The sequence below is a fragment of the Protopterus annectens genome, chromosome 2.part1 (assembly GCF_019279795.1).
Source record: "Protopterus annectens isolate FY-2018-M chromosome 2.part1, PAN1.0, whole genome shotgun sequence".
NCBI classification, from domain to species: Eukaryota; Metazoa; Chordata; order Ceratodontiformes; family Protopteridae; genus Protopterus; species Protopterus annectens.
In genome coordinates, this window is record NC_056729.1 from 1,145,991,901 (window position 1) to 1,146,017,336 (window position 25,436).

A 25,436-nucleotide genomic window follows, 5' to 3' on the forward strand; every position below is an offset into this window, starting at 1 on the left:
CAGTAATCTTCACATCATTTTGAACTAATTCTGAGCATATCTGGGAGTTTCCTCCTAGGTTTCTGACATAGCTAAAGAATGCTTTATGGTTGTCTTTAGAGTCCTTAGCTATTTTTTTCTCAAAATTAGCTTTGGATGATTTTATGAGAGCTCTTAGCTTTTTACTTATAGTGATCAGCGGTGTCTTACCTTTTAAGGATTTTGCTCTATCTTGTAGTAGCTTTCTCCTTTTATTGTAGAGTTTGTTTATGGCTGGGGCCCACCAGACTGGACGCTTGCCTTTGGTACAAAGAGTCTTTGTTTTGCTTGGGATTGCCTGATCCATGCAGCCCTGCAGGTGCTGATAGAAGGCATTTGTAAGTGATTCAGCGGTTTGAGTAATGTTAACCGCCGGCTCAGGGGCCTTAAAGGAGACCACACTAGTCTTTAGAAGTGTGAAGTCGGCTTTCGAGAAGTTCTTTACTGTGGTCTTTTTCATTTCGGGTGGGGGCGGGATGAGGACCTCCAGCGAGATTAGTTTGTGATCAGATCTCACCAGTGAGGGGAATACTTCTGGCGTTGAACGTTGTGCTCCCATGTTCGTGATGATGAGATCAAGTATGTTCTCTCCTCTTGTGGGGATGGTGACTAGTTGTTCCATGGCATTTGAGTTTATGAATTCCAGGAACTTTTGGGCTAGAGTGTTTGGGCTTGAGTAGTGTTCCCAGTCTATATTAGGGTAGTTGAAGTCACCTAGTATGATGGTGTTCGGAGATACATTTATCCCCTCCAGTGTTTTCAGGAAGGCCATGTGAGGTTCCTGAGTTTGCGAGGGTGGCCTGTAACATGCTACAATTTGCATAGCAGTCTTGCCTATGGTTAATTGCACCTGGATGGTTTCCGATGCATCGCAATGCCACCAATCTTGAGGTGTGGGTGTCCTTGATGAATATGGATACCCCTCCTCCTTTCTTGGTATTGTCCGGGTTTTGTGGCCGGAACGCATGATATGAGGTAAAACCTGATAGTGCTGGGGTGCTCTCAGGAGCCTTGAACCAGGTTTCTGTCACAGCACGGACATCGATGTTCTCCATACTGAGAAGGGCCTCGAGTGCATCTTGAGGTTGAGACTTCTGGCATTGAGCAGCATTACCCTTAGTTTTTTCTTTGTTTTGTTCTAGGGTGGTAGGTTTAGAATTTGAGCCTTGCCTAAAAAGGCACTATGGGGTGGCAAGAGCCTTTGCCAAAATCCGAATCCCAGGGTGACAAGTGCAAGCCGCCTCATGAAGCAGCGTGGCTTGTCCAGCATGTCATCCCAGGCAGACAGACATTGATCCCCTTTGAATGACACCAGAGTTTAAGCCAATTGTTAAAACTGAGCATCTTATCGCTGTATTGGGGCATCATTCTTGGTGAAGGGAGGATACTGCTCAAGGTCAGGGTCATACCTGCCTGGGCTACATAATCAGAGAGCTCCTCTATGTCTCTTTTCATGTAGTCCAGGAGGTACGTCTCAGCTCGCTTACACCAGCGTGGACAATGATTGAGTCGCACTTGTACCTGCTGTCGAGAGACCTCAGTGCACGCGTTATGTGGCGGATTCTAGCACCCGACAGGCAGCTTACTGTGACCTCTCCTTACTCAGTCTGGTGAGCGGACGCCAGTGTGTCTGACTATGGAGTCACCAATGACTAGTGTGTCTGGCATAGTGTTTGGCCTTAAGGGCTGTGACTGCTTGACACTCTGACTGTGTGGTCTATGTGATGCAGGAGTTGTGTTCTGAGGTGGTAGTTGTTTGGGTGTCTGCTTTGGTGGCCTCTGCTGTTTTGGTAGATTTTTGATCAGAGCCTCCGAGTATGTCTTTGTGTGTTTATGTGTATGATTTGAGGTTGTGATGGTATTATGTGAGACTGGGTCTATAGTGTGTGTGGTTACCTTCTCCTCCTGTCTGGTCTTGCCAGTCCTATGTTGAGAGAGCTCAGCCTCCAGTTTGGCCGTATAGTTGCATCTCTCGCATGTATTTGTGTTTTGTGGGAGGAGGAGAGGGTTGTCTGTGTACATGAGGCAATTGTAACATTGCCTCAATAATCCCAGGTTCACCAGCTGAGCAGGAGAGGATATTAGCAACTGATCCCTCGACATGCTAGAAGGAATAGACAGAAAAACTTTAAAAAAAGGTTTTGGGGATGTGGGTGACCGAGAAATGGGGTTTGCTTTTTTGGGGTACTTTCTGTAACAAGAGTGCTGTATCGAGGTGATAAGTACTGTAGGAGCAAGTGCTTAGCTATACGGATAGAGAATAGTCTACTTGGGAGTCAAGTAGAGATAATTTATAGTTGGAGGATACACTAAATAGAACAGTAGTACACTTTGAGGAAGGTAGTTTTAAGGGAAAATTTGAAGAGTGAACTTTAGGTAGCCCTAATAGTTTAAATCTGCTTAACCGGCGCTGCCCTAGTGTGCAACGGTAGCAGCTCCGCGCTAACGCGTGCTTTATAGCAGGGGGCTCCCAACTTTCTGGTTCATGTCATACTCCTTGCTTTTTCTAACCAGTTTTTGTCAGGAGTCACCGTTAGAAGCAGAGCAGTCTTCTCCATCAAATCGACTTTTCCTGCCAATCCTCTTCCATTTCCATTATTATTTGAATGTCTTTGAGTTCATTTAAGTCCTTTTTGTTTGCTTCATTTTTTAACTGTGCCAGTCTCACAGGCGCATTTTATTTTCTCATTTGCTGATCAGGGTCATTGAACACTAGCACCCTTCACATTCCAAGATACCTTCAGTATTGCAGGAAGTGACAACTTAAATTTCTTTTATGCTTTCAACCTTTCATTGCATTAGTGGATTCTTTTAAAGCTGGCTCTGAATAGTCATTTTTCATAATCACTGCATTTCCTGACAAAACCAGATTTCTGCCTGGTTGCCACAACTTAGATTACTTGCTGTATGTTATAACAATCTAAAACCCCGAAAAAGTGGCCTAGGGTCTCCATACCCGACCTCCCTTTCAGGCATTGGTAAATGGTTTGGTGGTGTAACCCTCAAAGTGGCTTTAGTGAAAGCAGTCTCTAGTGCCACCCATTTTGATTCTGACATAGTTTAATTAATCAAATTTCCTTCCCTCAGGAAGCTCAAATAATGCTTTTTTTTGTTTAATTTCCCACTTTAGGTGGCTGCAGCTTAATTGGCTGTAATCTTTTAATTCTGTGTTTATTTGGATCTCCATTTACTGTCTAGTAGGCAGCATCACTACCTGTTGGTCATGCTTTGAGCATTTTCATGCAGATGTCAGATATTCCCATCAAATCCCAGATTGCATAGCTCAATGTGCATGTTTCCAGGCTGTTGGTTATCTCATTCACATTCAGTCTTAAATTACTTTTTAGATTCTGGGGGTGGCAAACATTTATTATCATAATGTCTTGAATTTGACTGTTAAGATCTTCCCTTTGAGAATATTCAACTTCCACTGTAGTCCATATCCCCCATTACGAATAATTCAAAGAGAAAGTTTAAGTATGATTTAATTATATTTTTTAATACTTTTAGTTTATACTTGTAATCAAATAGTGTATTTTGTGAATAGACCGTTCTCCATATTTTTGACTTCTTTCAGCCAGGAATGGTAAAAACATTGACATCTTCCTTGTGTGGAAGCAGTCTGGGGCTTGATTTGCCTAGATATCAGAGTATGTCAGTGGTAAGATGACTTGCATATCCCATGTTGTTTCACATCCTCTTCACTTCTCAACATTAACTTCCACTTCCTCAGTCATGTTATTTTGTTATTATTTATTTATTTATTTTGAATATGTTAAGTGGGGTAGAGCACTGATCTCAGTGGACCTATTTCATTCACAGACCAGGAGTATAAAAAAATACACAATATATGACAATTTAAGTATAGAAATGCAAAGGACAGTGTGCACATTGAATTGTAAACATGCACTCAAAACAGTGGGTAATAATGACAGTAATTAGATCAGATGAGGTATTAAGAGTTAATGTATTAACACAAGAGCACCTTTAGTAAGTGTGAGATTTAGAAATTTGCTGTATAGAAAGGGAGAGTAGGATGATATTTATGGCCATAGAACAATTGCATTCACCTTGTGTTTCGTCAGGTTTCATATCTGTTAGTTGTAATCTATTAATAAATACAGTAGAAGCAGTAAAATGGCCCTAAAAGATTTTCATTTTTCAGTATCTCTTTGGCCCTAGCTCTTTGTAATATGTAAATGGTTACTAGCAGTAGTACTTAAGTGGTGTGCACTTTGATTTTTTTTCCAGCTCTGCATTTTATATTCTTTCTTTTATCTTTATATACTCGTTCCTGTTAACTGTCTTATCAGTTTAATAGCATCCTTTAGAGCATACAGTGAACAATAGCTGCACTAATTTAAATTACTTACCTAGTGCATTACATGATCTGTACAAATTGTACATAGCTTATTCTTTTTTCTTTATGATAAATGACCAAAATCCGAAAAGAAGGAAAGAAAAAATTATTAATGCTCACTTTATAGAATTACATAATAGTGACTATTAATTACAGGATGTGTTTTGGAACAAATTAATTCTTTTTATGGAGATGACAACATTTTAAAAGACAAACTTTTATATAAGCGAAGTATTTACATCTTGAAATTTAATGCCCTAGTCCCTAAAGGACTTAATGGGGAAATTAATTGGAGATGTTTGCTTTAAGAAATAATTTAGTTTACTTGATTATTTTATTGTTTTATTATTATTAAAATGTGTATTTAAACAGTAGTTGTAGCTGAATTTGTATTCCATGAAGGTGTTTTACACTGAGGTGCTAGAATAAATCTGTGCATTTTATGTGTTTTTTGAAAACTCTTGTGAAGTTTATTCCATTCGGATTTTGGTTGTTTATCATTCGTAAGATTTTTGGTGGTGGTTGTATTCCTTTTTCTTTATCAGCTTCTTATTGTCTTGGAAATGTATACACATGATGTTGTCAGTCTTCATTCTTGACAGATGGGTTCAGTTCCAACTTTTCGTAACCGACTCTGCTGTTATATAACTTGAGCCAGCCAAAAACTGTTGAGCTAAGGCTCTACCCTGAATGCTATTCTCCCCATTACCCCATCTCATTTGCCGCTCTGAAAATTAGAAGCATCAGCCGATAATCTCTGCTTAGTGGCCATTATTGTTTTTGTAGCAATTTTTGCTAAAAAAAAAAAAAAAAAATCTAACTATTAGTTTAATGCACACTCAGAAAGAGAGAGAAGGGTAAGTGCTTTCCGTTCTATTTTACCCATCCCTTTTTACCTAAAGGTATTTCTTGTTACCATCGTTGGTAACTTGTTTTCCTCCTCTTTCTCTCTTTACCTTTGGTAATCTTTGGATACCATCGTTGTTATATTTCTTTCACTCTCCTTACCGTTTAGGTTGTTCTCGTATACCACTGTTGGTAGAGCTTTTCTTTCAAAAAATGTATGTGCGTGTGTGTGTGTGTATATATATATATATATATATATATATATATATATATATATATATATATATATATATATATATATATAAATATACATATGTATAATATATATATAAAATTTTCCTCCTTTCCTCATACTGTTTGTATGTGTCTGTGAGTGTGAACTAGAAATGGCAGGAAAACAGGGACATCCAGATTCAAACAGTGTCAAGATTGTGGCAGAAAGATGCCCAATTCTGATGGGCATCTTTCTTGCGTGTACTGTTTGGGTGAGCCCCATCTAGACATTACATGTAAGCGTTGTCAGGGTTTCAGTGCTTTTATACTGACAGAGAGATGAAAGAAGCTTATTTCGAAGGAGCATTTTAACAAGCCTTTCAAAGAAGCCCTCTCTAAGCCTGAGACATTTAAATCATCGAAGCCAGATCCAAAAAAGAGAAGCCATTCTGTGCCAGCCTCACCATCAGCACATGATGTAAAATTACACAAGTCCAAGTTGGCGGTTCCATCTGTGTCTTCAGAACAGAGGACAAAAGTACATAAATTGACTGAAAAAAGTACCTTCAGCACCAACAGTTCAGTCTCAATCGGTACAAACAGTTACTGTGCCGATAGTGACTACTTCGGCACTGACCACTGATTTGGCACCAAAAACCTCTTTTGTACCAACAATGTCTTCTGTACTAGCTTCACTCGCCTTTCTTTTGGTTCTGGCTTACCCCTCTGCACAGCAACAGACTGTGCCAAAAGTCGAGACATTTATACCTTCCGGGGCTAAGTGTTCCTCTTTTGTGGACCCATTCTTTGGTTAACTCCCCAGCTCCTTCACTGATAGGCCAGAGTCTCCCTCAGCAATGTTGGTCCGTTTTTCCAGAATTCTGTCTGAAATGGACATAGTTAGATTGGTGGACCATCTTTTGTTGGCCAGGGGTCTCCCTGCACCTATGCAGACCTCTGTCCCTCCTGGAACTGAGGCTCATTCTCCAAGGACTCTACCAGATTACCCTCTTTCAACCTCCTTCCAAGGCTTGGAGCCTTCCACTTCGCTGCTGGTACCAGCTGCCTCAGTGCTGAGGATGGCCCTTAGCTCAGCACTGGGGTTGTCTCTGTTTTTGGCACATTGGGTACATTGCACACTCGTGACTGTGTTTTAGCTGTCTGTTCTGAGATCCTCTGTACGGTTCCAGTTGCTTCCATGGCACCGTTTTTGGCCGTCAGGACCATGGCTGTTCTGAACCCCCCCCCCCCGGTTTCTCTTCTGGATGGCAGCTCATTGGAGCGGGGTGCGACTCCAGTTCTGAGGTTATATTTTTCTGTTCCGGGCTCCCATCCCTCTTCAGGGTGGCCTGCCATCCAGATCATGGAAAGAGCTTTAGCCTCAGCAGGCTCCCAGCTGGCTCCTTTCTCATCGAAGTGTCATATTTTTGTATCCTCTGGCTCGCAGCTGTCACAATCTACTACGTCTGGACAGCAGGCACTGCAACTTCAAGACATCCTTGTTCAGGGTCCTCCTCTTAGCAGTCTTCCTCAAAACTTCCCTCTGAGGAGCCACCCTGTAAGAGGACTTGCAAGAGGAAGCATCTAGGTTCTGCAGAAGAATCAGTTACAGAAAATGCAGATTATGATGGAGAAGGTTCCCCCCAATCACCCCTGAAGATGTCTCCTTAGGAGACCCTCTGGAAATACTGAAATATAGGGTTGATTCTAAGGCCACAAACCCATCCTCTGAGGAGTCTGTGTTCTTGCAAGCTTTTCATGCCCGACCATGTACTTCCTGGGTGATCCCCACCAGCTGACGACCTAATTAAGCTGATTGTTCAGTGAGAGTTGAAGCCTCCTGATTCCATAAGAGTCCATTCCCTGGAGACCAGATAAAATGTTGACAACCCCATTGGACAAAGGGTCTAGCAGTGGATGCTGTGGTTGTGGCTGTGGCCACCAAAAAGGAACTCGCTAAGGAGAGTGGTACAATTTGTCCTCCTAACTGAGAGTCTAGGATGATGGAGAAGTTCGAGAAGCAGGATGTTCATCGTGTTACCCTGCTGCAGTCATCACACTTGGGTTATCCTGCTGTCAAGCGGTCCCGCAGTCGGCCTGAGTTCCAAAGTCTTGGTCTGGCGTCGGTTGCTGTCGCTTCTTCCCTGATGTCAGTGCGCCCCATTTTCTTCAGTCTTTCTTGCCACGCGGTGCCCGAAGCAGAAGCAGTTCACAAGTGCCAGTCGGCTGACACCTGAGATTTTCGATGGCACGACATTACTTTGGTAGGAAATTTAATTATATCATGCCGTCAGAGCAGCTGACTACCAGCATGCATAAAAAAACGCAAGGATAAGGACAGGCAGCCTAGGAACAAGCCAGACTCAGAGGCCTCTGCTGGGCCTGTTGCCGGTTCTCCGGTTTTTAGTGAGGTGCCTACGCAGCCCCTGACGACTGCAGAATTGGAACCCCAGCCATCTTCATTAGGCCCTTCTGACACCGGAGCAGAAGGAGATCCCGGTGCAGTCGAAACACCTTCGGTTGCAGAAGGTGTCTTTAGACCGACTACACTCACCATTAAATCTTATGCTAAGCTTAAAACTCTATTAAAACCAAAAAAGACTGTACATCAGTCTCCAGTTCAAGGCCCCCATGCCTAAGAAACAGATGCTTAAGATGGCTGAAGATTTGATTACCCTTCCCATCCCCCTCCAGATAAAAGACCAAGACAAGAGGAGGATTATGCTTCCTCTGACCAGGTTTCTATTTCCTCAGATTCTTCTGAGGAACAGGATTATGCTTTTCCCCCTTACGAAGACTCTGATATTGAAGACTCTATTCCCTTAGCATCTCCCCCTGAAGACTACTCCTTTGGGGAAACTTTACATACCATGAGGGAACATTTCCACTGGGAAGGCCAGGACTACTCTGATTCTAAGAAAAGGCTCTGAGAATTCCTTTTACTACCCCAGCACAGACCACTTGCTATCCCTCCTGTTTTAGACATTGTGGATTATGTTTACTTGGAGTCTAGTCTTAATCCAGACTCTCTACCTCCTGCTCCAGCCAAACTAGACAGATACTACAGAGTACCTGACTCACACAAATTCCTTTATAAAAGCCCTGTGGCTGACCCAGAAACAATTTCCCAGGGTCCCAAAGGGCTAAAGCGTCTATGGCTAAAAATCCTGTGCCCTCTGAAAGGGATTCCGGAGTCATAGATAGATGGGGAAAGAAAATATACACCTCAGCAACTCTGGCTATGAGAACATTAAATTGTCAGTTTCACATGCTGAAATATCAGCAATTCCTAATGTCTCAAAACAAAAAAGGAGCATACATTCTGAACAGTCTGAATTCAAGGAAATGCAGGATCTGTTGCATGCAGCTGAACAGGTGGGCGCACATACTTTATAATGTGGATTTGATTCATTGGAAGCTTCCTGTAGAGCAGCTGTTACTGAGTCTGTCATATGTAGACATGCTTGGTTAAAAGAACAAACCCTACCTGATCATGTTAAAGCAAAATTATTGGATGCACTTTTACAGCAGGATGTATTATTTGGTGTCAGAGCAGAAGAGGTTTTAAAGAAAATGGAGGATAAGGCAAAGTCTATGCAGATGGTCAAGGATTTTTTACAGGTACAACCCCCTCGTTTCAGCAGAAATTGGCCAACAAAAAACTCTCGTTTCAGCAGAAATTGGCCAACAAAAAACTGGTCCTTTCCAGCTTCTGACAGATCACAGAGGGGCAAATACAGACGCCCAAGGGGCAGAGGTCAGTCACAAGGCCCTTACAAACATCGCCAATGGGGTACTGCTACCCAGAAAGGAGGAGAAGACAGGCCCCAAGCTAGCAGAAGACGAACACAATGACTCAACTCTCAAACTACCAAGCAAATCTCTCTTGGCAGCTCCCTTGGGATGAAAATTAGCACTTTTTGCGGACAACTGGCACATCATCACAAAAGACAAATGGGTCCTAAACATTGTCTCACAAGGATACAGATTCCACTTTCATACCTTGCCAAGGTTAAAAGGAATGCCACACCTGCCACCAAATCAATGGGCAGAGGCACAAAAACAAATTACAGCTCTCATGGACATGAGAGCCATTCAACAGGTACCTACACAGGAGCAAGGACAAGGATTTTACTCGAGACTCTTTCTAGTCCCAAGAAAGGACAAAGCATGGAGACCCATTCTGGATCTTTCAATTCTGAACACCTATCTGCAAGTACCAAAATTCAAGATGCTAACACTACAGCAGCTTCTTCCCATGCTGGGCAAGAATGCTTGGCTAGTAACGTTGGACCTCAAGGAGGCATACCTGCATGTCCCTATCAGACAAAATTGCAGAAGATACCTCCGCTTCATTGCAGGTTCAACCCATTATCAGTTCTCTGCACTGCCCTTTGGTTTATCTACTGCGCCCAGGGTCTTCACAAAATGCCTGGCACCAGTAATTGCATACTGCAGACAGAGGAATTCAAATATAACCATACCTGGACGACTGCCTTATTCAAGCAGAAAGCAAGGACACTCTTTTAAAGCATCTGGCATTTGTCAAACACCTTCTAAGTTGCCTAGGGTACACAGTAAACGAAAAGAAATCAAAACTAGTGCCCTCACAAAACATAATATTCCTGGGTGCCAGCTTGAATACAATGGCCCAGATGGCTTATCTCACGCCAGACAAGCAACAACAGCTGACTCAATACTTCAAAATAATGGCAATAAAGACCCAACTCCCTGCAAGAAAAATTCTGCAGGCCTTGGGATTCATGGCATCTTGCATACTACTACCATTTGCAAAACTGCATATGAGGAAATTACAATGGTACCTGAAAAGCGTATGGACTCAGCATAGCCACAGCTTGGAAACAATGATACCACTCATTCCCTGCCTTCAACAGGAGTTTCTGTGGTGGGCACAGGCATGTCACCTCAACAAGGGTCAGCTTTTCACCTTACTGTCAGCCAGGCAAACTATGACAACAGATGTATCGGACTATGCTTGGGGAGCAGGACATTGTATTTAGGGCAAATGGACTACAGATCAAAGGCATCTGCATATCAATCAAAAAGAAATGCTAGCAGTACAGAATGCCCTAACAGCTTTCAAGGACCTCTTACACCCACAACAACTAATAATAAAGACGGACAATACCACAGTAATGTGGTACATAAACAAGCAAGGGGGCACACATTCCTACCCTCTATGCAGGCAAGCAATGACCTTGTGGAACCAGACGACCTAAGCAGAAGCGTCATGGATCCCCACGAGTGGAAACTAAATCCACAAGTATTTGCAATGATAACTCAAAAATGGGGACGCCCAGACATAGATCTGTTTGCCAACCCCCAAAACTAACTTCAAAAATTTTGCACAAGGACATTCCACCCACAAGCTTGGAAGGTGGACACCCTCTCATTCAGATGGAAAGCATTAACAGTGTATGCCTTTCCTCCACTGCCTCTTCTAGCAAAGGTACTGCTGAAAGTCAGATTAGAGAGGCCACAAATGATACTCATTGCACCAGACTGGCCATGCCATCAGTGGTATCCAATTCTAAGGAACATGGCCCACGGCCCACCATGGATTTTACCACAAATTCCTCACCTTCTCACCCAGCGAGACAATCAGACTCTACACAGCCAGCTCAAGACTTTAAACCTGGCTGCATGGCAAATTACCTAAACAACCAGCCAACACCTCTATCCAAAGCTGTTATGGATGTCATTCTGGAGGCCAGGAGGCCCAGCACCAGGAAAACCTATTCAGACAAATGGAAAAGATTTTGCGCCTGGAACCAGGCTAAACACCAAAATCCCCTTGATCCAAACATTCCTCAGATTCTGCAATTTTTAACTGAGAATGTTGCACAAAGGACTTTCCTTTTCATCTATTAAGAATCACGCCTCAGCAATTTCAGCTCATTACAACACGGATCCTCTATTTTCACATCCACTCCTAAGACAGTACCTCAGAGGGGCTAAGAACATAAGACCACCCAGGAGAGCACCAACACCTACTTGGGATCTCAACTTTGTTCTGGAAAAGCTTACACTGCTGCCCTTTGAGCCAGCTTTTTCAGCTGATTTAAAATTTCTTTCATGGAAAACTGCCCTGCTACTAGCAATAACTTCAGCTAGAAGAGTCTCAGAGCTACAGGCACTAATGGCAGTGGAGCCTTTCCTCATTTTTCATCAAGACAGAGTCTCTCTACGAACTAACCCTTCCTTTATGCCAAAAGTGGTATCTAGTGTGGCCCTAAACCAAACCATTCATTTGCCCACCTTTTTCCCAAATCCCCGGAACAAAGGAGAAAGACTCCTGCACTCTTTGGACATTCACAAGCAATTACGTTACTACTAGGATAAAACTAAGGCTTTCAGAAAATCTGACCAGCTCTTTGTAGCCTATGCTGCAGGATCACAAGGAAAAGCGATCTCAAAACAGACAATTTCAAAATGGATAGGACATTGCATACGTTTCTGCTACACGCATCATGGGAAACCGGTACCTGCTAACATTAACAACTTGAGGATCTTTTTAGCTCCAAGAAAGGACTCCTGGAGGCCCATGTTTGACCTTTCTAAACCAAACAAGTTTCTCAATATCCCAATATTCAAAATGCTTTACAAAAATTACTTCCCATTATCTTGCAAGCTGCCTTCATGGTCACTCTAGATCTTAAAGATGGCAGATGGTCACAGAAAATACCTAACATTTATAACGAGGCTCTCATTTCCAATTCTGTGCCTTACTGTTTGAGTTGTCTACTGCTCCCATACTTTTCACAAAATGCTTAGCTCCTCTGATAGCACATTGCAGAACTCTGTTCTTATTTATCCCTACGTGGTGACTGTCTTATTTGGGGAAAATCTACAACAGAGATCCTAGACACCTTGCAGATCATCCAGAAGGTAGGTCTCACCTTAAATCTTGAAATGTTACAAAATCTTCCTGAAACAGTGATCCTCTTTCTGGGAGTCCTCATAGATTCGGCTCAATCGAAAGCCTTCTTTCCTCAGTAATAGATATCTTTCCTGGCAAACAATTTGACCAGCCTATTATCAAAACAAAACATCTCAGGAAGGAATTTTCTTAGGATTCCGAGTTACATGGCATCCTGCATTCTCATGATTTCACTTTGAAAATTATACATGAGAAAACTTTTCTGGCTTCTGAAAAGTGCTTGGGAACAGTATTCGCAACCCCTTTTCCTCTCCCATGCTTGTAGGAGGAGCTGCAGTGGTGGAAGAACACCATACTGCAGAATCCAGGGGCGAATTTCTCTATCGGAAGCAGACAAGACCATTACCACAAACAGTTCAGCTGTAACTTGGGGGGGGGGGGCTCTCTTCCCTGAAAGTGCAGGGCATCTATCCGAACACCGCAGTGGAGAACTGCATATAAACTCAAATGAGCTGCCATCTGCTTACCTGACCATAAAGGCTTTTCAGCAGAATTTAAGCCCAGAGACTTGGCAGATATGGACAGCACACCAAAGTGATGTGGTACATAAACAAGCAAGGGGGTACCCTGTCCTACCCTTTAAGCAGCCTCCGAGGAAGATTTGGATGCTAGCTGAAGAACTAGGTCCAACTCTGCTAGCATCTTATATTCCAGGTCAGAACAATACCCTGACAAATTCTCTAAACAGGGGTGCTGAAGAGAGACGTTGCTGGACCTAACTGTATGGGGAAGGGGGGGTTCCCTTAGTAGACATGTTCATCTTGCAGCAGAACAGATAACTACAAAAGTTCTGTTCCAGAATTCAAAAGACAGAATTTAGAAAATAGATGCTGTCTTTCAGATGGAAAAACCTGTTCCTGCACACACTCCCACCCATGCGTCTGATCCCCAGGGTACTAGTAAGTCAGGGCAGACAGACCCAGCATGATCTTAATAGCCCCCTTCTGGCCAAGGCAACATTGGTTCTCCCTTCTCTTGACTCTTAGTGAGGGGAGATTCTGCACCCTACTCCAGAAAGTAGATCTCAGTCAAGCTAAGGGATCTGTATTTATCCACACCAAGCCACTCTTGGGTTAACAGCCTGGAGGACTGGGTTTTGACAGTAAAGAATGTTACCTGTCATAAGGATATGCTTTCCATTCTAAAGAAAGCAAGGAAACCCAATACCAGAAAATCATACCTGACAAATGGAAGAGATTTTAAATCTGGTGGCACAGCAATAACATCAGGCAGACGTCAGCTCTATCTTGGAGTACCTTTCAGATCGGTTTAATACTGGAGTAGGAAAGTCCCTATTTAAAGTGCATGCATCTGCCATCTCAGCTTGCCTGCACTGTTATCCATCTGTTGTCTTACACCCCCGACATGAAACTTTTCATAAAAGGGGTAATTCACTTGAGGCCATCCAGATGAAATTCTGTTCCTGTCTGGGATCTAAATTATGTGCTAGAGAAACTCAACTTGTCCCCTTTGAACCAGCTTACATTGCCTCTTTAAAAATGCCCACTTAAAGACCTCTTTCCTTATGGCTGTCATATCAGCATGGAGGGTCTAAGAGCTGCAGACCCTCATCTGTAAAGAGCCATTCACTGTCTGCCACAGGAAGAGAGGTAACCCTTAGAAAACAATCACCTTTTTGTTCCTACGGTGGTGTCAGAACTTACCCTAAATCAGGCTGTATACCTGCCAATCTTTTTCCAAAATCCATAGAACAGGGCAGAGCAAGTCCTTCAGTACCTAGTTGCCTGTGTGCATCCAGGAAATATCTATTCAGGACAAAACCCCTAAAAGAGCAGAGCTTTCTTAGAGAGTAAAGAGGGCAGACCCATCTCCAAACCATTTTCAGATGGATAGCAATCTGCATTAAGTCCTGTTATTCCCACCATGGAAAAACTCTACCTAGTCATAGTAAAGCCCACTCCACCAAGCACAGGGCAACTACCACTGCTTTCCTCAAAGGAGTCCCCTATCCAGGCCATTCTAGAAGCAGCCACATGAAACTTGAACGCATTTACAAAACCTTATAATCTAAGCAATGTCCGCAGGGCTAGAGCAGGTTTCACTACGGATATCCTGCAAAACCTTCATTTGTAGATTAAGTACCATATACAACTGTGTGGGGTTGGCACAGTGGTGCAGCAGATAGTGTCTCCTCACAGCAAGAGGCTCCCTGTTTCGATTCTTGATTGGGGTGCCTTTTCTGCGGTACCTGCATGTCCTCCCTGTGTTCGTATGGGTTTCCTCCCCCAATTCCAAAGACATGCAGTAGGTAGATTGGTCAATTCTGAATTGGCCATAGTTGTGTGTGTGGTGTGGATGAACTACTGCGGCAGGGGCTAGCCACCTGGTGGTGTAAACTGTGGCTCTAGATTGTCACTATTAAAGTGACACCTTTACCCCATGTGCAAAAATGGGAAAAAGTGGATGGGAGGGTTGGATATATGAGGTACCACCAAACTGTTTGGCTTTGGGCATCCTCCCAATAATCAGTACTGCAGCATTGACTATGAAGAACATAGTACAGTTGTATCCCTTTTACCATAATTGTAGATGTTTAAGTAGATTAGTGTTGCAGTACGTACTCCAACCCTCCAGCCGCTGTATCTGATGACCACTTTTCTCCCCCTTGATCTATTGAACATCAACAGTTACAGTAAGTGGGACACAACTGTACTCTCTTTGCTTTGCCTTTTAGTCTTGTACAGCACTGAGGGTCATTACCAAATGTGTCACCCAGTCATAGCCTTTTGCAGACTCCAAGGTGTTAGGACTGGATGCCTTTCTTCTTCAAGACCTCTCTCAACACATTCTTCTGCAGGAACTTAGATTTACCATGCCGTTTCTTCACAGTGTGGATTTCAAAGTCCCGTCACAAGACAAAGTTTTCCTGGAATGCAGAATTCATACCCTACCAATGGTGGCTTTTCTCTTTCCTGAAAAGGGCCTCATCTTGATAGTTTTTTCCCAGTCTCTTCTTTTGCAGGTAATTTCTGCAAGAGTTTTTCAAGCCTTGAGGTTCATGGCTTCCACCACTCCTATGGTTCCTTGTGCCAGACTTCACGTGAGGAAGTTTCAGTAGTATGTCAAGACAACTTGGCTGCAGCATTATCATCTTCTGGATTTTCTCATTCCTGTCTTGTCCTCTCCAGACAAGAGTTTCCATGATGGAGTTACCAGATTTCTCTAAATCCAGGCCTGCCTTCTCAGGTTCCTTCCCCCACTCAGAAGCTGTTTAGAGATGCTTTGGACCTTCGTTGGAAGGTTTCTTCCAATGATATCAGGGTTCAGGGGATGTGGTGGTCTCAGCAAGTGAAGGACCATGCCAATGTTGAAGAGAAGTGAACTGTGATTTTTAGCCCTTCAGGCCTCACATTCCCTCTGGGTTCCGGGTCCCCTCAGGATTTTAATAGACACCACTATTGTTGTGGTACATAAGTAGGAGGGGGCACAAAGTCTTACCTTCTTTGCAGGCTGGGCTATCTTGCTTGGGAATTTGCTGTCTGCCATCATTTGAACCTTCAGATTGTTTATATTCCCTCAGAACTGGATCTGCTCAGTTTTTCTGCCACTAGATTCTGAAGAAATTGTCATGAATGGATGCTTCACACCTGAGGTTTTCCTAGACATTGTCTATCAGTGAGGTACTTCTAAAGCAGATCTTTTTGCCTTCCCTCTGAACAGACAATTCTTTAAGTTCTGTTTCAGACTGCCAAGTCCTTTGGCTTGGAAAGTTGACACCATGTCTTTTTCTTGGAAACGGACATTCCAGTATTTCCCCTGTCCTGTGATTCAAAGGGGCCTTCACAGGATCATGTGGGGCAGGTCGAAAATCTTGTTGGTGACTCCCTTTTGGCCCAGACTGCATTGGTTCACCCAGGGGCAATACGTCACAAGTTACCTCATGGGATGGATACACAAGACAAAGATTCTCATTCACCCTCATCTTACCTTTTCAACCTTTGTTTTCTGACGGCAAGTTTCGGGTTTTGCAGGAGACCAGAACACCCGTTACTAGAAAATCCTATATTGCTAAGTGGAGGAGATTTGCGATTTGGTGTCACAAACATGAAGAAGACCCTCTTTTAGTGGTTATTCCTATTCTTTCTTATTTGTTTGAGTTGCTCAACTCTAGTCTGGTGTACTTGTCTGGTAAAGCTCCTTTGTTGGCCAATTCTCCTTGCCTTCCTTTGGTTTCACCATTTTCGCGTAGATTTGAGGTTAACAGTTTTTGAAAAGCGTCTTTCATATTAGACCTTTAAGAAAGCTAATTCCTCCTTCGTGAAACCTTAGTTTTGTTCTTGAATGGTTGACTTTGCCACCTTTTGAACTTAACTTTTACTCTAAAATTGTGTACATAAGTGATGTGAGCACCTAATCCTCAGACCTGAATTGCCTCAGGAAAATCAGAGCAAACCAAGAGGAAGAAAGGCTAGTACATGTGCATTCAAAAAGGGGAGAAAGCCCCCTCAGCTAGAGGATAAAGGAAAACTTTACATGGGAGAAGGAAGGAGGGTTTGGTGTAATTATAGGTCAGAATTTTAATTTGACAAAGACCTTGATTTTAGCCTCTAAACAAAAACCTAGGTATGTATCCAAACCATACTTAATAAGCTCAATACTGCTGCCAATAACTCTAACAGTTTTACATCTAACTCTACACAGCAGCATTCAAATAACACAGCTAAACAAACAAAATCATAACATGACTACTTTTGTTCCTTGTCTCTAAAAACAGAAAATAGGATAGCTAGAACTTCAACATATACTGTCAATCAGCTGAATGGGAAACATAACATTCTGTTAAATACACAGATGTTCAGTAATAAGCAACTTAATACAAAAATGTAAATCTCCCAAGATTACTTTGACAAAGTTATGATCACTTGCTCATATAAAAATCAAACTGTAATAGAGGTGCTGCTGTGTACTTTCACTAAACTGTGCAACTCCATACCAATACAAATTTGTTCGTGGTCAAATACTAATTTTAATAAACTTCATAAAAAAAGACAAAAAAGTAAAAAACTAGCAGTTCTACTTCAGTGCCAATCAAAGCTGAAAGTGCTCAGTGGACCCTGTAAAAATGCAGAGAACTATAATTACCCTCATGAGCATTCAGAAAGACTGACTTCAGTACGTAGCAATAAGTCTATCTGCCTAGTTTTTGTGACTAGTTGTTTGCAGAGGGTCAAGTATGTGAGCTGTATTTCTTGTGGTACAGTTTGATTCCCTCAGCACTCAGTTTCTTACTGTGTGACCTTCGGCAACTCACTTAACCATCTAAGGTCATCCTAGAAAAAGGATTTTGTGTCCGGTGGGCCTATTTGCTAAACAGATGGATATTATAACCTTCTACTTTTTCATGTAGCTGCAGCAGTTTTTTTTTCTTATTGTAAATCCGTAAATACAGATTAACTTCTAGAAGCACATCATTTGTCTCCTGTAGCCTTTTTCGGCCTCATGCAAACCTGCTCCCAGTAAGCAGACTGCAGCAGTATATATCCTGTCATATTTTTATTTCTTAACATGTATGTGTAAATGTGCATGCAGTACTTTTGTTATGATCTTGCAAGTAGCTCATACTAATGATGATAAACGTTTTAACTATTAAAAATTCTTAAATTCATCTCTATTTTAATTTATACAAAGAATGCCTATGACTGTTTCTCTTCCTGCATTCTATTAGTTTAATTTGTGTAAGTTTTCCCCTCAGTTCTCTGTAAATCTGTCTGGTGGTGAATATTTGTAGAAATTCATTTCGTGCAGCAACTGTGTTTATATCCTGTAAAACTGGATCTGATTCTGTGGTTTCCAGGACGGTTTTGCACTTTCTATAATTTCAGAGTATTCCAGTAATGTAACCAGATTGTCATTTGCTTCTTCGTGGTTCATTATGTCATAACTGGACAGTGATCACCTCAGTTAGTTAGCAAACATGCAGAAATGTATACATATAAAACTGTGCTGCTGATAGCATCAAGCAGAATTTTTTTTGCTATTTGATAATGCAGATTAAAGTCCTCCAGTAGAACAAAAAAGTTTTAGAATGAGTAGTAATTACTAAGAAATAGACTGGTAGGGGGGGATATAAGTGACTCCTCGTTTGGTGTGACCTCCTACTATCAACTGGGCCAGTAGCCATTTTGGTGCTTCATTCACAGAGGTGGTGTCCTTTTTAACCAGGCTAACTTGCATGCTGTTTTTAATCACTAAGCATACATCTCTTCAGTTCTTTGCCTCAGCCTGTTCACAAAAATATTGAAGCTGTGTACTGTGTAACTAGATTGGTAGACTTCATCTTTTAGCTCTGTGTTTACATTCGTCCAAACATCAGACTTCTGATGAAGAACCCAGGTTATTAAGTGCCCATTCATTAATACTATCAGAATTCAACTGCAGTCTTAATTCCCTTTGACTGTGGCTCATTGACCTTGCATAGCTCCTCAATAAGCTGACTTGTGCCCAGTGAAATTTTTATCTGAAGTCCTGGTAGTCATAGCTCCCAGGAAGGCCATTGCTCCTCAGTTATAAAGCAGCAAAAGTTTCCATGAGGGCAGAAACTTGCATGTGATTATGGCTCACTTCATGAAGTGTAGGAGTTGGGTTTCTCTCTCTTGTGTTCAGGGTTGTACATCTTCGGTGTTTCTCCTTTTCCTTCCTTTGTAGGAGGAACTGTGGCCCTATCCTGGTTAGTTAAGCATCATCTTAAATATGCATCTTCCCCTGTTTTCTAGCTAGCTAGTTCTGTGGCTATGAAGTTCACTTTTTTGAAGGTACTTTTATTGAGGGGGTATCTCTTCTCCTAAGATGTGCAACCTTCATATCATTGTAGGAAACTCTGTAGTTTTTCCTTAGAATCAGATAAAGTTTATGACCTTGCTTCCTTCTAAAAGTGGTATCAGAACTGTGTTTAAATTAATCAGTTCATCTTTTTATCTTTCTGGGTGCACAATTTAGGTAGTAGAGCCCCTTTTTCTCTTGTAATTGATTTTGGTTTTGCCTGAAAAGAATATGCAAGTTCAGAAATATGGAACAGCTGGGTTTCTTTGCTTGATAGAAAGGGGAGGGTTGCTAATTTTGCCTTTCTGGTGATGGCAGAAAAGGATATTTAACATTTACCAACTGCAGAAGTTTTCTTGCATATCAGCTAGTACAATGAGTCTGTCTGTTTATCTTATTAATAAAAGTCAGTTTTCTTGTAGGGCGATAGCTGGTGAAGCGGTATTACTTTTTCATGAAGTCTCTTTTGCTAAAAATAAATGGGTATCCATACTATTGAAGACAGCATTTTTGCACATGAACAGTAGCTAGGTAGCACCTTTGTAATCTGTTTGCTGCTGCTGTTGCTTTAATCTGTTTTAACCAGTTAAAACTCTTAATTCTGGATTAATATCTTTCTTTTTACTAATAGTTTGTAGCTTCTAGCTAGTAGTATACTAGTCCATGAAACTTGATATGAATTCATGAATTTGTTTTCTGTTTTAGGGACAGACTATAGAAGATATTCCTAAAGAGGTACTAACTGACTGTGCTCAGCTTGTGAAAGCAAACAGTATTCAAGGTAATTTTAAAGTAAATGGAATTTTGTCAGTAAATTAGTCCAGTGGCCTTTGCCTAAGGCATAAATATTACCATACTCACTGTCCAAACAGAAGGCAAAAGTGTTACTGTTGTGCTAACCCACAATTTTTATTACAGTCTTGTCCTCAGCAGTTGTTAAAAAACTGTTATGCTTTGTGTATGTGTTTAGAATAGCTCACAGTTAGGAATGCAGTACAAGAAAATCTTAGCAGGAAAGTGGAAGAGATTCTCCATGTGCAGAAAAGCTAGTGTGGCCTTGGTCTTGGAACACCTGGTAAATCTTTCTAAATCTGTTTTAGATTACAGATCTATAAGAGTACATGCTTCTGTTTTTTTTTTCTGTCCATTATGCCCCTTTTTGTATTGTAGACCTTTTAATAGAGTTATGGAGGGGCAGTCATTCATCTAATCTTTGTAGAAAGCAGCTTTTCTACCATGGGACCTTAACTGTGTACTAAATTAATAACCTTGCCCCCCTTTGAACCAACAGCTTAATCTCCTTTTTGCTTAGAAGATGTTGCTGTTGGTGTTTATCTCATCTAGATGAATCTATTGTATCTAAGCCTTGATGTACAAAGAGCCTTTCCTGGCCTTCCACCAGGACAGAGTGGGATTGCATACTAACTTCTGATGTGGTTTGAGTTGACAGTTAAGCAGACCATATGATATCCAGTCTTTTTCACAAGCCACAGGAGTCATTTAAAATGAACCCTTTATGCCCTTGAGGTGCACAAACAGCTAAGTTTCTCTTTACACAGTACCAAAGATTTTAAAAACTGACATATTTCTTTTGCAAAGGAAAAAACAGCCTAACAAGCAGACTTTTTCCAATTGTCTAGCATAGTGCATCGCCGATTGTTAACAGCATCATGGAAAACAAGTCCCAGCCCATATCAAGGTACATTCACCAGAGCCACAGCTGCCCCACAACTTCTTTAGAAAGGTAATGACACAGGCCATTCTTGAAGTAGCATAGTCCTCTCTTCAGAATTTTCCCAAGTGTTATAATTTTGGATGTACATCTAGAGTCAGAGCAGGATTTTAATCTGCTGTCCTGTGGGCTCTTATTTCCAGATAACCAGTCCTTTTCCAATAAAACTCGCTACTTTGGGGAGTCATCCCAGTAAATAAGAACTGCAGTAGTGATTGCTGTGATAAACATAGAATAGTTGTTTTAGGGATATACCATTAATGTATATGTTCATGTAGTTTCACTGTTGTAGTCCAAGCTCCCTCCCTCCATACCCCCTTCCTTTAATCTCTGAATTTTTCAGACCAGTGTTGGAATTAGGGTGTCATCCTTATCCCCAGATCATACCTTCCCCCTTTCTAACTACCAGGCCCCCATCTCTCCTTTAATGGTTGTCTTCCTGGAAAATCTGGATGGGGTAATTTGGGGTGGGCTTGAACCAGCGGTGGAATCCTGGCTGTTGCTAGAGCAAGAAAAAATCCGAAGATGGTGTCTGCCAATTCCCCATTTATTACACTGACAGGCTCACATCTGTATGGAAGGCTGTGGCCAAAGCACCTAGGGACAGATAATGCCTTGGAAGGCTTTCTTGCTGCAGGCCACCTGTAGGCAGTATATCACAAGAATTGAGAACTGCAGCAGTGAAAATAGTTTAATTTATGGCAAGTTCTTGCCACAGCTATACATTCAGTGGCATAGTGTCTGAATTAGGTAAACTTTTATGCCTCTAAGCCCATCTGATTCTCAAGAACATATCTAGTTAATCCAGGGGAGGTAGTTGAACCTCTTCACTGATCTGACTTGTTGAATATAGTGCTTTGTTTTTTGGCTTTGAATAAGCCATATGAAGCTACTTGAAAAGTTACAATGTTTCTTAATAGAAAAAAAATCATAGTAACTTGTTTCTTTTGGAGGGATTCAGGAATTGCATTATACTGGTTACGTAGATGTGACCTCTGCCTGATCTGTAAGGCAGTGCCTGATCTTGTTTGATTTGAAAGTGTGCCTAGGGCCCACCAGTGGGGGTGGGGAGTTAGACTGGGGAGCAAACCTAAATTATCTGTAAAAGAAAAAGAAAATGACAGATGAATTGTAGTGCTTTCCAGGATAATGGAGTAAGCTGCTTCTTGCAGTTAGTCTGTTGTTAACCTAGAGAAACAAATCTTGATATGGATAGGTAGTTGAAGAAAGGAAAAAAATCAATGTGGGATATGGCTTTCAAGTTTTTGAAGGCCAGTAGGTCGTGAGAGAGTCTTTGAAAATATTGTCTATTACAGGAGTAATGCCTTATTTCTGCCTTGGCTGAAGTTTTAATTCTTCAGCCTTCATTGACTGTGTATAGTGAAAAAATACTGAAGAATCTCAAATCATATTAAGTAATTTACTGATTTTTTCGTAAGCTAACAGTAATGTTTATCGTTCTTGTTAAGCAACTCATTCTTCCCAGGTTTGATAGCCTGCCAGCCCATTTCTTCTCTTGACAGGCAAGAGAGGTGTTGAGTGTGTTGCTGCCATCTGCTTATGAGAGAGAATTCTTGTGTAAGCTGCTACAGCTTCATGACATCATTTAACTTCTGCATAGCTTGCAAGTGATGGATAATTGTGTACCATCACACTTACAGCTTTCATTTTACAGTGCTTTGCACTGCAGGGCAAGCATAATAATCGTGAGTTTTTTTTTCCATAGATGAACCTCTTCTCCCTCCCAGATGGGCAACCCAGCAGTCCCCACTTAGTGCCTACCTCCCCTATGCCAGAATCTTTGCTGCTAGTCGGAGCCATCATTTAGAGGAATAATCGTGGCTTTGTTGCTGCTAGTGGAGCTGACAGGAATACTAAGGTTATAAACTTGAAATCTGTTTGAATATTAAAACTGTTTAATATTCATAGCAGTTTTGCTTATTAATTTCACAAAATACTTGGAGGGTGTATTTTAGAAGCAACATATTTGGTTAAATAGTGTTGTAGGCAGTAATGAGCAGGAGACTGCGGCAATTCCTGCTTCCCTACCGTGCAACCACTGAAGAGGGAAAACAGTGCAGTATACATTACATGCAAATGCTCACACAGTACCATGCAAATTTATTTTTATTTGACATTTGTTGACCAGGTTGGTCCAGCTGGGAAAGAGCCCTTTTTCAGTGGAGACCCGAGGGGGAAATCTCCACTGTTAATACATACAGTGATACCTACTATAGATGCATTGATGCATACAATACATACAATTGTATGTAGATATATACAAAAGCAGGTTAACATGAATAGTAATTAGTTTGTACATATCAGCACGTATTAAGGTACAGTGCAGAGTATAAACAAGTAATACAGATAGAATTTACAAGGCAATGAATAGTGATTACTGTGTTGCAAAAGGTAAGTAAGTATTGTTTTCTAAGCTTAGTCATTCTACTGTTGAAAGCTATACATGAGTACAGATTAAACTGGCTGAGAGTGGGAGATGTCATTATGCTAAAGAGAGCCATCAGTTGTTCATATGACTAAATCAAATATGGCAGCATTGTCAGAAAGGTATAAAACTGATTAGATGTATAAACCTGATAACCATATTTTCTGTTGTACAGATTTTATCTATTCACCTAAGCAGATCATCACAGGTCATCTGTTTTGCTAAGTTGCTAGGAGTAGCATCTATTTTAGCTAGTCAGCATATGCTGTTGGTTGCCTTGGGAGCCAATATCTGCAGTGTTGTGTGCCACTACCCTGTGTGTCACGGATGTGTCACTCAGCAGCTGACATACCATCATCTCCACGATGAGGACTTAGTTGACTGCCACCATGTAGAAAGGTAGAATCGTACAGGCGCTAATGTATCAATGTATGGATTGCCAGTGCTAGTGGGCATGAAGGTTTATGTAGCTTTAACCATCCTTGCTGCAGGGACATTTCAGCATCTGCCACGGACGCATTGTTTCACAGCCGTCTGCCTCCCACGTCCTACACCAATTCCTTGATCTGATGCTGTTGCATGTGGAGGAGCATATTTGGGTTTAACAGAGGAGAGAAGCACTGCTTTTGAGGGCATTCTATGATACATCCCATTTCTCTGCGGTCCTGGAAACCAGAGACTGTACCCACATTGCTGTTGAGGTCCTTCCTGCTCTGCACAGTGTCTGTTATAGCAAATGGAAGGGCTTGTACTCCATCTGCCAGGTGATGTGCAGCAGACAGGTTATTGTATAGAATGCCTGGTGCTATTCAGATAGGTCCACTGATCACATCTGGCATGTTTGACCTATACCAGCTTTTCACATGTGGTAACTTTCCTTAGCATTACCAAGATGGTAGGTGCATCCATTGCCACTTGGCCATGGGTCCCATGAAAGTAGGTAGCAGTCTTGCCCTTAGTGGTGTCCACTAATTTGTTTCAGGTACTGTAGGATATGCTTTGGAGCCAAGGCTGATGACCCCCCCCCCCCCCCCATCAACAACCTCTAGACTGTGATGGAGATGATATAGAGCACCACACTGTCACAAAAATGTAACATTGCTGAACATGATTTTGGACTTCTGAACGCCCATTTCTACAGCCTGGATTAATTTGGTGGAACATTACAGTATGCCATGGAAACCTACAACAAAATATTTGTGGTTAACTTTGTGCTTTGCATTGTGGTGCTTAGAAAACTGTTGGGCAGTGCACTTGTCTCCTGTTGCTGTACTTTTCACAGCAGCGGATGCGGAGTTGGGTGAGTAGACTTTGGAACAGCCTTTAGTAGGCCCTTATGAGACAGAGACAGGCAAAATATGTTGTGGCCCAGAGAGAGGCGGTCTCTGGTCCACAGCTGTAGGCTGTGACAACGCACATTAAAAGTGATGCATGCTTTTTAACAACACCTCTCAGTGCATTGATTGATCATGCTGTGTATCAGCATTACCACACCCCATGTAATTTATTGATCGACTGCTTGCTTTTGTTATCTGGGGTAGTCCAACTGAGTAAACAAACCCATTTGCATTAGAAGGCCAAAGAAAAAAGCTCCACACAGTACAGTACAGTATTATGGATATAAAAGTAACTGATATTATAAAGGTTACGTAACTCAGAGGTGGGAAGAGCAAACTCATCATTTTCACTGTTGGGGTGGGGCATAGTGACAAGTTAGCAATGCTAGAAAACATGTAGGGGTCATAGGTTGCATTTGGTGGTAGTTCTGCACATAGCTAGGAGGTTGACGGAAATGGGTATCACTTCCTCCAGTGATGGGGTGAAGCTGCAGTATCAGGACCAAAGACTGCTTGTCTAGGGTATGGTGTAGCATGTCAGGGTGAGTGTGTATGTGAAAGCTATGGTTCCCACTGCAATTTGCTGGCACAATTATGGTATCCATGAACTTGTGAATGGGTACTGGTACGTGTTACTTGAAGTAAAGCTATGGTGGAGTGGGCTTGCATTGAACTGTAGGACCCTGAGTGGAGTGCCTGGTAGTTTGTGCCCACAGTGGAGATGGAACTGTTCCTTTTCCCTT

The 25,436-nt window shown here is 41.9% G+C and overlaps 1 protein-coding gene across 2 annotated transcripts in view; it reads left to right on the forward strand.

Moving 5' to 3' along the window:
* Positions 1-25,436, forward strand: part of CCDC25 (coiled-coil domain containing 25) — a gene marked incomplete in the record, with an annotated part of 783,974 nt that overhangs the window by 403,551 nt on the left and 354,987 nt on the right. For both annotated transcript variants that reach the window (XM_044062680.1, XM_044062681.1), the window contains 1 exon segment: positions 19,884-19,959. In XM_044062680.1, coding sequence (XP_043918615.1) covers positions 19,884-19,959 — 76 coding nt within the window.